General features: G+C 44.3%; 1 protein-coding gene across 2 annotated transcripts in view; it reads left to right on the top strand.

The window, feature by feature from the left end:
- col4a2 (collagen, type IV, alpha 2) overlaps positions 1 to 14,626 on the top strand; it is a 68,367-nt gene that overhangs the window by 22,704 nt on the left and 31,037 nt on the right. For both annotated transcript variants that reach the window (XM_061233503.1, XM_061233502.1), the window contains exon 4: positions 624 to 704. In XM_061233503.1, coding sequence (XP_061089487.1) covers positions 624 to 704 — 81 coding nt within the window. The remainder of the gene's footprint in view (positions 1 to 623; positions 705 to 14,626) is intronic.

Raw genomic sequence — 14,626 nt, 5'->3', positions numbered from 1 at the left:
TTGATTCAAATTAAAAGGGGAGTGAAATGAATGAACTGGCGGTTAGGATTAAAACAACCACAGATGTTTATCACATTGCAACCCCACAGACTTCTTACAGCAAGAAAGAGAATGTGGTGACATGGTCTGTGTCGACAGACTAGCACAACACTGCAAGCCACTGTGCCCTGGATGCGTGTCTAACAGCTGAGAGTCGTAACTTCAGAACCGCAACCTTTGCTGGTGGCTTTTTGAAATGACATTACATTATTACATTACATTATTTGCATTTGGCAGACGCCCTTATCCAGAGTGACGTACAACAAAGCGCAAAGTGCATACCCATAACCAGGGACAAGTGCGCTGAAAGACCCCAGAGGAAGGTACAGTTTCAATTGCTAAGAGTACAACAAAGATAAGGACATGGGCCTTTTTGATTAATCTGACAATGGATCATATCTAAAACCATTTTTATACAGCACAAGGCAATAGAATGATTTACTGTACACTTCACCAGGCAGGGGAAATATCTTCAGTCGACATGTTCTGTGAGGTTTCTGAGCACTGCTGCTCAGTACAGCGCTTGGAGACTGGGTGAGGTGTCCTTTTAAACGCGTGACCTCCTGTCTTTTCTCGTCCTTCAGGGAGGAAAGAAGCATGACCAGCCGTGCGGGGGAAGGGACTGCAGCGGAGGCTGCAAATGCTTCCCTGAGAAAGGAGCTCGGGTAAGTGAGAGTACCCCCCTCTTTTTCCCCCCGTCCCCCGTTTCTTATCAGGGGAAACCCTAAACCCTGTTCAGGAACTGCAGCAGCACAATGCCGGGATGACGACAGGAGACAAAGTCGATGTGATGAATGTACAGTGTGAGCAGTGATAACACAACGCACGGCAAAACTTGGTGTTAAATGGACTCTGGTTGAGTACATTTCGCTCTGACAGGGTGTGTTTCATACCAAGAGGACTAATATAAATGCTTGCCATGGTGGAGTTAAGATTCACAGCAAGAATTTCATGTGCATACATATCAGTCGTGCATAAACTTTGTGTCTACATTTTTTGTCATTTTCGTTTTTTTAACACTCTTTGATTATTCTCATCTGGGTCTAAGTACGGTACTGTACTGTCAGAGTTTCATAACTCAACAACCAATGAAGTTGGTTAAAACCCCAAAAATATGGTTTTTGATAAATGGAAAATGGAAGCAGTTTTTTTCCTGTTTCTGAGAATTCAATCATTTCGGTTTCTGTATGACCCTGCCACACCTCGCTCTTGAACCTTTCCCTCCTGCCTGATGCATCACTCTTCTTTTTAGTGTCAAAAGCACAATTGTAGAGGTCAGGGAGGCCCCCTGAGCTGGAAGTATAAAAACAGAGCGCTAAGACCCAGACTAAACACTCGCTCCTTAATGAAATAGCTGCTAGGAACAGTGGGGAGACAGGGAGAGTGGTGAAAAGCACTGAAGTGAGATGTTTCCTTGGAGAGCGGCAACCCTCAGTGTGACGCCCGACAGTTCTGTCACTCTCAAGCCGGCCGTTTGAGCACCGAGTCGGTCGTCCGGGGGTACAGCACGTTCCCTCGAACGAAACCCGGACACCGGACTTCCTGCGGGACGCGCTGGCTGACGTACTAGCCTGCTCGCGAAGCCGACCTCTCGCGTCTCGCTCTTCAACTTTAGCCCGTAAAAGGGGGTGAAGGAGAGTGAGCGCATTCCTTCTCGTTGTTCGGGAAGCGGCTTTCCCCCCGGTTTTCAGGATGAGGTCAGGCCCGTCAGCTGCGTCCTTTTTTCTCCGGCCGCGCAGGAAAACCCCCGATTGTTCTCGCGGAACGGCGCTTGGAGTCGGCGCCAAAGCCGTTAAGGAGAGACGCTTTTTCCACCTTTCCTCCCCGGTTATTTGTTTTAACAATCAAAGGAGAGGAAACGTCCCCTCTTGGACAAACCTGCTCCGGGACTCTGCAGCCCCTGACAGCAGGCTGCCCCCTCTCAGCGTGTTTTCGTGACGGGGTGGGGCGGCACGGCGAGGAATGTCAGGATCAAGTGGAGGAGTTGCTAACGTTTAGCACATACCGTGTCCGTGTTCATCCACAGCTCTGACCCGCGCATGCCGAGCTCCCCCCACTGCAAAAACCGAACAATAACTCAATCTCAATAAGTATGCTTGTACTTATATCGAGACTTAAGCTGTTATTTCCTTTACTTTTTAGCAAAATAACAGAATGATGTAAGACAGTTTGACCCATTTCATGATTTGCCAATGGGATAATAACATTTCACTTGTCAAGCAAATAGTAAAACATGGTAATATATTCTGCTTGAGAGAAAAAAATATTATCACAAGACAAAAAACACTTGTTAAGACATTTCTTGCAGTGCCTTCTTGATTACCTCCCCCCCCCCCCCCCCCCTTGCGGTCAGGCAGTGGTAGTGTGGGTTTTACTGCCAGAGAATTGGTACCAAATGCAGCCTACACTTAGCTTGTTATAGAAGAATAACAGGAAAGGGAAGAAACAACAACTATGAGTGAATTTTGAATTAATGACAGAGGATGTTCTTTATTTATTTTTTGGATGCTTTTCCGTACTATTTTAAAAAGTAATTGTTTAAAACTCACTGAGCTTTTAATTACTCTCATTTTGTACTTTAGACAAATTTAAGTACAGTTAGACCATACTACTGAAGCAAAGTACTGAAACAGGAACTGACTGGCCAGTAACACAATGAATGAGTTTCATGCCAAAATAAATGTGCTTTTTAGCACAGCTCAGTATAAAGTATAATGAATAAAGCACTTAACAATTACCCTTAACATATATCCATTATATTAATACATACATACACACTGTGAGCACTTTATTATGTATTTATTTGACTGAATCTTCTGCTGCTGTAGCATATCCACTTAAGAGGTTTGACATGTGTTCAGAGATGCTCTTCTGTATACCACTGTTGTAATGTGTGGTTATTTGTGTTACTGTTACCTTCGACCAGTCTGGGCCTTCTCCACTGACCTCTTTCATTAACAAAGTTTTTTTGCCCTCAGAATTGCTGCTCGCTGGATGTTTTTTGTTTTTCGCACCATTCTCTAGAGACTGTTGAAAATCCCAGATAAGCAGTTTCTGAGATATTCAAACCACCCTGTCTGGCATCAACAATCATTCATGGTCTTCGCCATTCTGACATTTGGTCTGAAAAACAGCTGAACCTCTTGACCATGCTTCTATGCATTTAGTTGCTGCCACACGATTAGCTGATGAACTATTTGCATGAATACGCTGGTGTTCGCGTCTACCTAATAAAGTGCTCAGTGAGTGTATATGCATATAACCATATATACAGTATATAGTTTCATAAAATGTAATGTTTATACTTCTAGTGATATGTTCTTTGTAAATTGTAAAAATTCTTTACATTTCTACAGCATGAGGAGAGGGAAAATGTCCCAGGACTTAATATTTGTCTGTGGCTCCCCAGTGATTTGTCAGTATGCTGGGAACAATTTTTAGGACATAATGGACAGGCCAAATGATGTGATGGCAGGATATGTTTATGGTTTCTGCAAATGGGGATAAAGCATTTTTGGAATTTTGTCAGTGTTTGCCGAATATTTTTCAAGCTCTGAATGCACACATGCTTTCTTGGGGGTCTTATAGTCCTGAAGTGTTTTTTTTTCTCACTGGATCCAATGCAGCTGTGTAAATCGATGGGAATCATTACATCTTTTGGCAACAAGCCACTTGAACAGCGCTGTGCTCCATCTAAAGTCACACACCTCTTGTTTATACCACACTTGGAGAAGGCACGTGAATGGGCAATACATTTATGAGGGTACAGGTTCTGCCGTCATGGAGGTTAGCTTGTCTTGACTGTTTAAATTAAGTCCCTCACATGCAGACACTCTAATGAACATTTAAGTGCCACAGCCTGTGCCTATAACTGAGTTGGCCACATAGAGAACAACCGTTTGAAGAACATTTGAACTACCTTGGACTGCTTAAGAAGACCAATTCCAAGAGTCAGCCATTACGTAGTTCGTAACATATATGTGATAAAGGCCTATACAAAGAGATAAGGATTTTGGATCAGAGGGATCGAAAACATGCTCCAAGAGGACAATTTAGCATAAACAGTGCCTGCCTTTGTTCTCAACTTTAGTAGCTTTTGAAGAAGCAAAGCATTTTCAGCTGCCAAATTTGAACAGTCTGCAAAATCATTGTCCGCCAGCCCCACTGATCCTCATGTCACTTCAGCGGACCTGTCAATACAGGGAACCACCTGGGAAGCAGACATGACAGACTGGAAGGGGCATGTGATGCAAGAAGAAGAGTGTAGACTAAAGTCATTCCGTCTTTCTGATTGCCAGGATGGTGATTTCAGCAGGATTCAAACAGATAGTGTTTATACAGACGTTGATGAGGGTATTCATAAACATTCTGAGGGACTTACGGCTTTTCCCCTCTCTCTCTTTCTCTCTCTCAGTAGAAAAAAACTGCCTTGAATCCTGCAAACTTCCATCCATGAATAGAGAGAGACCTTTGCGTCTGGTAGCCATTGTATCATGGAGAGATCTGAGAGATTACTCAGCAGGATTCACAAGGGAAAGATATGTACGTAAAAAATATCCGGTTATCTGCTTTGTCACAACAGTGACTGAAACAGAGGTATAGAAGTTGTGGTGTGTGTGTGTGTGTGTGTGTGCATTTATTCTTGAGCTCCCTATATCCTGTGGAGACCAGGGGAAATTTTCAACCCGCTATTTGGTCCATTTTGACCCAAATACGTGTTCTATTGAGATTGGATATTCCCACCGTGCTCTTTCATGTACTGCAAATTAGGGATCACACGTTTGATTTAAAATGTGCGCTAGAACGCTGAGTACAGAGACAGTGCTGTTACAGTTCCAAATAATTTATTCTACATTACATTTCATTTATTTAGCAGATGCTGTAAGTGCATTCTGAAGTTGATTAGAGCAACTACAGAATGGGTTGGGTAAAGTACAATTCCCAAATTATCAGTTGTCTACAGCCATGAAAATGAAGTCTCATATGCATATTAAATAGGCAAAGTCAGTAAGTATGGCATGATTCCATGCACACAAAACAATACGGGGTTCCACTCTTATGTAAAAACAGTCCTATTTGGTTGAGACATTTTCAATACATTTACGACAATAACATTTTGAAAATAAAAGGGGGAGGCGGCACGGATGGTGCAGTGGTTAGCACTGCCGCCTCACAGCAAGGAGGTCCTGGGTTCGAATCCCTGTCGGCCGGGGCCTCTCTGTGCGGAGTTTGCATGTTCTCCCCGTGTCTGCGTGGGTTTCCTCCGGGTACTCCGGTTTCCTCCCACAGTCCAAAGACATGCAGGTTAGGCTGATTGGAGAGTCTAAATTGCCCGTAGGTATGAGTGTGTGAATGAATGGTGTGTGTGTGTGCCCTGTGATGGACTGGCGACCTGTCCAGGGTGTATTCCTGCCTTTCGCCCAATGTATGCTGGGATAGGCTCCAGCCCCCCTGCGACCCTGTTCAGGATAAGCGGGTTAAAGATAATGGATGGATGGATGGGAAATAAAAGGGGTTTTTCATTGTTTATTTGTACAACTAAAAGGCACCAAATGTCTTTGCAACAGTCAGAATGTGATTGAGGGAATTTCCAGGGAACACAGGCTTCACAGTGCAGACAGACAGACAGACAGACAGGCAGACATCCGTTATTGTCTCTGACAAATGAGCTATTCAAATTTTATTTACAACCCATATTTACGAGGCCAGATGCAAGACTGGACATCAGGGATAAGGCATGCCGGACCTATGCTGTGGGTCTCTGTCAATAGGTCCCACACAAAGAGGAGAACCGCAGCCTCTCCCTGTCTTTTGCTCCAGGGGGTGTGTGTTTTCACACACATTCTGTAGTGCTGGTATTACCCATGGAGGATATAGAACAGGGGTTCCCAAACTGGGGCCCCCTCATGTATGGTGGTCATAATGTCTCTATAACAAGCTGATGATTGTTCAGAATTAGACACTTTGGATGATTTACTGTGCCCCGCAAGGCCACAGTATGCCTGAAATACTGTAGATAAGCATGCTAGAAATAATACATATGCCTTATGCATTTAAGGACTTTCTAATGAGTCACAACCGGTCTCACACAACTGGTGCTTTCATTTTCTGTAATGTGCCCTATTGAAAGTCACTATTTTAGAAAGAGTTTTATCTCGCGAATTTGTTGATAAGTGGTTGTGGGTTCAAAACTGTGATATGGGGTTACATAATTTTTAATAACCTTTTTTTTGGCAAGGATGTTCTCACGGTTACCATTCCCAGGTGTTTCCAGTCTGGGTGACAAGAGTGCACCTGTATAAGCTAAGCCGGGAAGTGGGTAGGATTTTATACACGACAGAGAGGCACCTTCTCACAACAGAACAGTGCAAAATGAGTCATAGATCGTGCATTCTCTACTTTTGGTTCTCAAAGCACTTTCTGAAAGGCCAGGCCAAGTCTCTCGGTGTCTGGCCCCTGTTTGATAGTCTGTTTTGATTGTTGCAAATCAACCGACAGCCTGCGGTTGGTTTGCAATGGTCTGGGAATGCAAGTCCCAGCTGGAAGCAAGTGGGTGTCACAAGGAGAGGAATAAAGACTCATGTTGGAGGATGTGCGTGACCTTTTCAGGATGACCAACTGGACCGGCAAGATAGGAACACTTTTGGCAGGAAGCCCTGTTCACTGTGGTGTAGCTAAATCAAGATGGCAACCTGCTGAACTTCATCCAGTATTGGCCTGAAATTTTTCTGATTGATCACTGCCCAAAATAAGCATGGCATGGCAAATGATTTGTAGATATGTTTGCTGTAAGTTTTATTTTTATCTTTTGATTTCAACTTTCAGGCACTTCCTTTGAAGATTGTTTTTAAAGCAAAATTGGCCAATACACACTGCACAGTTTTAACATGGCGTGACAGCCCACCTTTTCTGTGGTATCCATGAAGAATTCCAACAAATTTCTTAAATGTCATGAAATTTTGAGTGCTTTCATAGACTTATTCCAGAACACTGACTCTATCACTGACTGACTTTATCATTTATGGACCTCAGTCCACTTTGAGATGGACAGAAAGTATTCAGTCCAGTGCAAATTAGAATCGTTTTTATTTACTTAGCAATAGGCCCTCAAAGTTAAAGAGAAACATTGATTGATTCAAGGTTTTTTGTTGTTTATTTGAAGAGAATAATCGGCCAGGCTTCTTATGACATGCATCATGTCCACCAAACATTCTCCAACACATCTTCCATTTTTAAGTGCTCTGGTGATCTGACCAAGCTGTAGGGAGTGTCAATAGAACTGCAATTCTGAGCGTGTTGTAATTGTGGTCACTTCTGGGCTCACCACGTGAACTCACCATCACCTCCTTTGCCCCCTTTCCAGTGGGGGCCAAACCTGGTGCTTAAACTGAGTTCCAGGGTTCTTGAGCTCTTTCCACTGTGCTGGGCTAGGCTTTTCCAGGAACTCAACTCATGCCCTCTCTAACGGTCAGGGCTACAGCTGTAGGCCCTATTGGCTTGAGTTCCTGGGCTTAAGTTCTCTTTTGTCCAAAAAGGGGGCTATTGTTACCCAAGATGTTCTGGCTCAGGAGAGTATTACTTGCACTCTGGTCGACCTGTAGTGCATAAAGTACATTGACATTCCACGCGCTGTGGTAGGATTTCCCTCTGACGTCCAGCCCAGTTCCACATTGTATCGCGGCTGACATGAGTCTAAATTTCCCCACACAAATAAAGGAATGATGACCCACAGGGGTATTCATTAGGATATGAGTAATATCAGAACAATAATCATAAAAATAATAGCAGCAACCTGGGTTGCCCCCCCGGTCTCTCATAGATAGAGGTAGGCTGCTCCAGGTGGATGTGGCTGTGTTGCTCTGTGTGTGCTGTAACCATTTCAGCGAGGATGTTAGCAGCTCATTGCGCACTAGTGACCCCCGCTGGTCAATCAGGTGCCTGCATTTCACCTGCTGAGCTGCATGTGAAGTGGCTTCCTCTAACTCCTGTGACTGTCTGATTTCCACTTGCAAACTCTAGTGCAGGGGTCGGCAACCCTGGTCCTGGAGAGCCGCAGGATGTGCTGGCTTTCGTCTCCACTTTAAAATAAGCAACCGATTCAGACCCAAGAAACCAGGTGAGGTGAGTTAACTGTGTAATCAACGGCTTTCACTGATCAATTAATGCCAAGTAACAACGAAAGCCAGCACACCCTGCGGATCTCCAGGACCAGGGTTGCCGACCCCTGCTCTAGTGTGAGAACAAGTGACAGTTGACATCATGTCTTTCAGAAGAGAGCTCATACTTGTCTGCACTGAATCAAGAGGTTCAGGAGTACTCATTAATTTGGTTATGCATTCCAAATGGTGGGGGGGGGGACATAAAGAGGTTCAAATAAAAATAACTACATTAATAAAAACGTTAAATATAGAGATTTCCTGAGTCTTCGGTCAGATGTGTTACCTTCATCAGTACCTGGAGGGGGTTTCCAGGTTGAGTACGGGCTTGTTTCAGTCAGGATGACTCGTCACGTTTTCTCAGTGGCTTCACGGCTCATCATCCTCCCCAGAGAACCCGGAGTTAGATGATATGTTTAAAGTCCAGGCCTATAGCCTAAACATATTTGTTGTAGTATAAATACACAAAGTGTGTCCGAGGGAAAAATCCCCCTCCCCCCTTCTGTGAAGATGGTGCTGACAAATGGTTCCGGACTGTTCTGTGTCTCTGCAGAGAAGGCAAAGGGGATCGTGAGTAATATTTTCATATTTCCGTGTGCACGAGACTACAGTGCTCGTGTGGGTCCGTTACCGGGGTGTGTGGGAGGAGTGGGGGGGGGGGGGCATTCCTGTGCCTTCTCAGGCAGGAATTATGTATGCCCTGATTTTCTCTTCCTCAAAATAGTCTGGTTTGACTGGGTGCCTGTAGCACTGTCCCACGCAAAGAACACAGCTCAAGCCCAAGCTTATTGTGGGAATGGGGTGGACACTTAGACATTCAGGCAGTCTGTGTATAAAAAGCGCTGTCATTTCTACATGGTGAAAACCTAGCTTTGTGGAGCACAGAGCCAAACCATGATAATACAGTGTATGTCTTTGTCCCAAATTGAGGGCACTGTATAGTATGTATAATGCCTACATGGTCTTCCCAAAGTTCACAGTCACTGCCACCCGGGGCAAAAATGCACTCAAGGAGTCAAAATATTCCTCACACAATCTGAGCTCAGCTCTCCCTCTCTCCCTCTTTCTTTCTCACCCCCTTATTCCTCACCTTTCTGTGTCATATCTATCACAGAATACTCAAGAAATGTCAATCACAAGCTCTAAGAGTGGGTTTGGCTGTTTTCATTTAAACTGTAAACGGAAACAGACTGTAGAGTATCACCTCAGTGGCTGGAGTAGCTGTACTGCATGTATATACTGTATATAGTGCCATTGGTTGGCAGTGTTGTGTAATAATTAGGTCATTAGTAAGGCTGTAGGTTTGATTCTTATGTTCAGCACTGCTGTTGTCCTTTTGAGCAAGGTACAGTACTTCATCTGAATTGACATGGATCCAGTTGTATGAATGAGTTGTGTGTCTATATAATGCATATGTTGCTCTGGATAAGACACATATCATATCATGTCATGTTCTGCTGTGTTTGTAACCATTGTGCTCTAAGCCTATTCCTGCATGTACTACATTTTTACAACACAGTTTTCACCATGCATTAATTATTCTGGCTTGATGTTAATTCCTTAATGTATAAGTAGGACTTCAGAGGGTAATTTATGCATGATAATGCGTATGGATTTATGGATATTTATTATCATTGTAAATTTTCTGAGGAGGTGCACAATCATACCTCAAATGTCGAGTCATGTCAAAGGAAACCATCGTAGCTTCTCTCAGAGGAGAGATTAATTCTCTGCGATCATCAGTCTCTCCATAGAGCTGTTTAAAAGCTCTGCTGGGATGTTTATTCGCTTGTCTGCGGATATCACAGATTCCATGGAGGGAAGAAGGGTGAGCTCTGTTTGGGACCTCCATGGGGAATGCTGGGATATGGTCCGGGGGCAGTATTTCAAGGGATTGTTGACTTTTGGAGAGCTCGTCCAAGAAAAATACAGAGTGCCACGTGACTTAGCTCAACGAGCACTCGTATCTGCCCAGAGAAGATCCAAGTCAGAGAGTGGCACGGCGTGTCCGCGGAGCTTAGTGTGGCAGTGCTTGCAGCCATGGTTACGGAAGTTAACATTTGCAGGATTGGTCTCCAGGTAGGGCCCTGGGGTACTCCTGGGAGAGGTGCTTAACCAGTGCATATCCAGTTGTGTAAATTCACAATGTGGACTATGTACATTGCCCCAGATAAGGTAATCTGCTAAACAAATAAAAATATAGCAAAACATAACAATCATAAAAATAATTTATTACTGCATGCAGAGATATCTCTGCAATGGGAAAGCTAATAGATCTCTCAACAGTCTGGTATATTATGTGAAAATAGGAACTATTTTTAATGATATTGTAAAATACTTTTTTTTTGTTAATTACCCCCAGGTGTGTCAAAAGTGAGAGGGGGTTATTCGACACTGGATTAACAAAACAAAAAAAATGCAAAATAACTATATTTTATCATAAGACCTATTCAGCCCATCCTGCAGACTAGAGTATCTAGCAGCACTGTGAGTGAGTTAACTCCATTGTTACCCTATTTTTCTGACCGAGACATCAGTGTCAGTGTGGTTCCGTGAGTGGTGTCTCGTAATGATGACATCACAACGCACTCTCATGTGTCCTCACTCCACCTCCACCTCCAGCTTCCTGTTTGGATTCCAGTCACAACATCCCTTTCTTACTTCCTGTGTAAGCAATGACAGCCAACTTATTAATGGCCATTACCAGTCCTGAACATGCTCTGAGTAAATAAACTTTGCAATAAATACCAGATGTGAGTGTCTAAGTGTGTGTGTGTATGTGTGTGTGTGGGAAAAGGATTAACTGTATTTGTTGCGCGTGAGAGAATGCAGGGCAGTTTCAGAGCATCAATAGTTTATACGTGGCCTATTTCCCAAGGACTGGATGGATAAACAGCCAGTATTGTGACTATTTCTAGGACGGAGGTTAGGTCAGCTAAAGGCTGCCTCAGAGCAGGGATGGTGTCTCGAGGATTTGAATTTGCATCAGTGTGTTTGAAAATATCTTTCTGATTGTTGTATTCATTTATCACATAGTTATATATCACCATTATGATAATCATTTTCCAAAATGACACACTTATATTCAACTCCTGCATACTGCACCATAGTGTCACAGCAGACAGCGAAAAAAAACATCTGTCAGTGTCAGGAATAATCAATGCCGTTCAATCGTGGTTGTTCAATCGTGGTTGCGCTTGTGCTTCTGGGATACCTGACCCAGTAGAACCGAAACCTGTGCATGTCCTGCCGTTGAAGAACATTCTTGCTTCCGGCAGAGTCACTGTCCCCTCCCGGTTGGCCCTCTCTGTGAGTTGTCCTGTGCCTTAAAGGAGAAGGGAGGTAGGTGCACAGAGTCCCCCCAGCCCCCGGCAGTCCATAACCTCTCCACAGGCTATTCTAATAACATCCGAACAGAGATGAAACTTTCCCATCCCTGTGACTGATGCGGGGGGGCCTGGACTCTTATTTGTATTCAGTTTTGTCATCGGGGGGGGGGGGGGGCAGGTGAAAAGGTCACCTGACAGGCTCTTTTCCCATAGTGCTGTGTGCGGGTCATTCCAAATCCTCCCTGCAGAGCTGCCTTTTTCGGATTCAATTCATGCCCCCTCGCTCCCCGTTCCTTCGAGCTTTCGGCATGCCCCTTAGCGGGGGAGCCGGACGTTGAGAAACAGCGTGCATTGATTGGAAAGGGGGGCTGTCGAATCCTGCTGGGGGTTGGGGTATTGAGAACATTGGCGAGGCACCGCATTGTCTTTGGACTCTTGTGCAGTGTTTCTCACCTATCGTGTATGGTGTGTGTTTGCAACAAGTGGACTTAAATCAGGCATTGGTTTTGAGGCTCATTTCCTGGTCTTGTTGCTCATTATTTGTTTCAGCCACCCCTTTCAATGTAAATCAATGATAACAATACGGTAAAAATCCAATAATGTTTTCCCACAAGAAAATCTAGTCAGTGTTTTTTCTTCATCTAATGTCTCCCCTGTGTCCCTAAGTTATTCTGTTACTAGGACAATACAGTAATACTTTGCGGATGAATCAGGGACAGTTTACTTCACTGCTGAGTCACTCATTCGTTTAGAGGAGCCGCTCTCCCTCGATGGACTGTCCATATACCATAAGGCTTCCCGTTTCCCTAATGCACTCCTCTAGCTCCAAATTGTACAACAATTGCCCCCGAAAGCTTCACTTCCACGGTTTCAACCCAATGGACAGGCAGTGGGTGATGTCATAGGCACCTGGTCCATATTTTGTCTACACCAGGGTTTGTTTCTGAGCGTGTGAAGATTTGGCCTGTGCAGGCAGCTGTGTACAGCCCCTGCAAACTTCTTACGGCATGTGTGCCTCTGAAATCTGTCCGCTGTTTATCAGCTCTGGCTCATGGGCACCTGTGTAACCTATAAGTATGTGTTACCAGAAGACCTGCACGTGTTTCCACACAAGCTTCGTACAAAGCTTGGCCCCTCACAGAAATAAAGTGACAGTAGAGGTACATTTTTGTTCTTCAAGGATCAAATTTCCAAGAAGTACCCTGAAAGTACAGTAATGTTCTCTTCGAGTACAAATGAGTTTTTCAACAAAAAAGGTACAAATTAGTCATGTATTTCTGGCTAAGGGTACAATTTTATGCTTGTACTGTATAGGGTGCCACCCCAGTGACAAGCATTTGTACCTTTTTAGGAACTTTCAGGACTTTTATTTCTGATAGTGCAGTTGTCAGGCGTCTTTTTGGCAAGCCGAGCTCTTTAACGATGCTGGATTCACATTTAAATTTTAAAGGGAGCTTGCCAGGCACTGAGAGAGGGCAGCTGTGGATCCAACTCCCCGGGCGGTGATTTAATCACCCTGAGCGATTTCTCAAAATGAATCCATTTTTAAAAACACCTCTGTTTGAAAGGCATTCGGCCCTTCTTGATTATCTCTCAGAGAAGACAGAGTAGGAGGAAGGATTCTCATCCATCTTTTCAGATGGATTTTTTGGATCATTCATGGAGGCATGGGCAGAAGATCTGGTGTCTGGGTGATCGCACGGAGGAGTTCTCCTTCCTGACCCGATGACGCACGCAAACCGTCAGCATACGCCACTCCCGCATCCTTCACTGTTGCGTACAGTCGGTTAGAGCAGAAACACCATCTTCACAGAGATCTGAGGGGTGTCTCCCTGCCAACAGCCAGCCGGCCTGCCCTCCTGCCCTGCGCCTTGTCTGGCGGATAACCATAGGCCAAATGCATTTCGAACAGAGGCGTTTTTTTAAATGTATGGCTTTTTGGGGGGAGTTGACAGCACAAGAGCAGGAGTCCCTGTAATGATTTCCCATCGCAGCAATAGAGGCATCTTTCTCACTGTCACATGTGCACACACACACATACACACAGACTGATACAGGCATACACATATATTCACACATGCACACACAAACACAGCCACACACACACATACACACAGACTGATACAGGCACACACACATATTCACATATACACACACACACACACACACACAGCCACACACATACACACACACTGATACAGGCACACACATATTGACACATGCACACACACACACACACACATTCATATACACAGACACAGGCATGTGTCTCCATGTTCCTCAGGCACTTTTACATAATAGTGATGTGGGATATGTTGCTTCCCTTCTATGGATTGCTCTCTACCAGCAAAAACACAGGCTGTGGAGATGTCATCATTTAAAATGGCTACCACCTTCTTGTTGGTTTCAATCAAAGGGTGGTCTTTGTTTACCCAACCCCACATCATCTGTTTTCATTATTCCACAAGCATTTTAATAACTGAAGGCAAACAAACAAAAGTTGCTTTGGGGTGAACCAATTTAAGAGAAGCTTCTGCTCTGATAGTCTAATGATTTCAATAAAGCAACAGCACCCATTCAAGAAATATCTTATTACGAAAATGACTTTTGAGTAAAGGTTAACTTATTCATGTAGGACTTATCTATCATATTAAATACTGAAGTGAAGGCTTTCTCCAAGGCTTTCAGTGGACCTTCTTTCTAAGTGAAATAACTATGTGGAATCTTGTTAGCAGTGGTGGAGATTGAGCGCTTAGATGGAGTTATTTCTTCAGAAGCAGCGGCACAGAAAATGTGACCCCTTTATCTCTAATCAGGCTTCTCCCGGTTCTCCCCTGGTCAGAGGTGGGGCGTGGTTACTGCTGAAAACGAGCTTTTCCTCTCTCTCAGAGGATCAGTCCCATTAACAGAGTTAGATGCGTTCCCCACAGCTGGTATGTATCTCGAGTTGATGTACGGCTCTCAGGTCTGTAGACCGGACATCAGAACACGCTTAGTGTGTGCTCTGCCAAGATGCTGTGAAGAGTCCCAGCTGCAGGGAATGGGATCGAGACTGTGAACACCCAACGCAGTGTTCAGTCACTTCACCTCAACGCAGTGAGC

The sequence above is a fragment of the Conger conger genome, chromosome 3, assembly GCF_963514075.1.
Source record: "Conger conger chromosome 3, fConCon1.1, whole genome shotgun sequence".
Lineage (NCBI taxonomy): Eukaryota > Metazoa > Chordata > Actinopteri > Anguilliformes > Congridae > Conger > Conger conger.
Note: the sequence above shows the minus strand (reverse complement) of the source record. Positions and strands in the feature narration are given on the sequence as shown.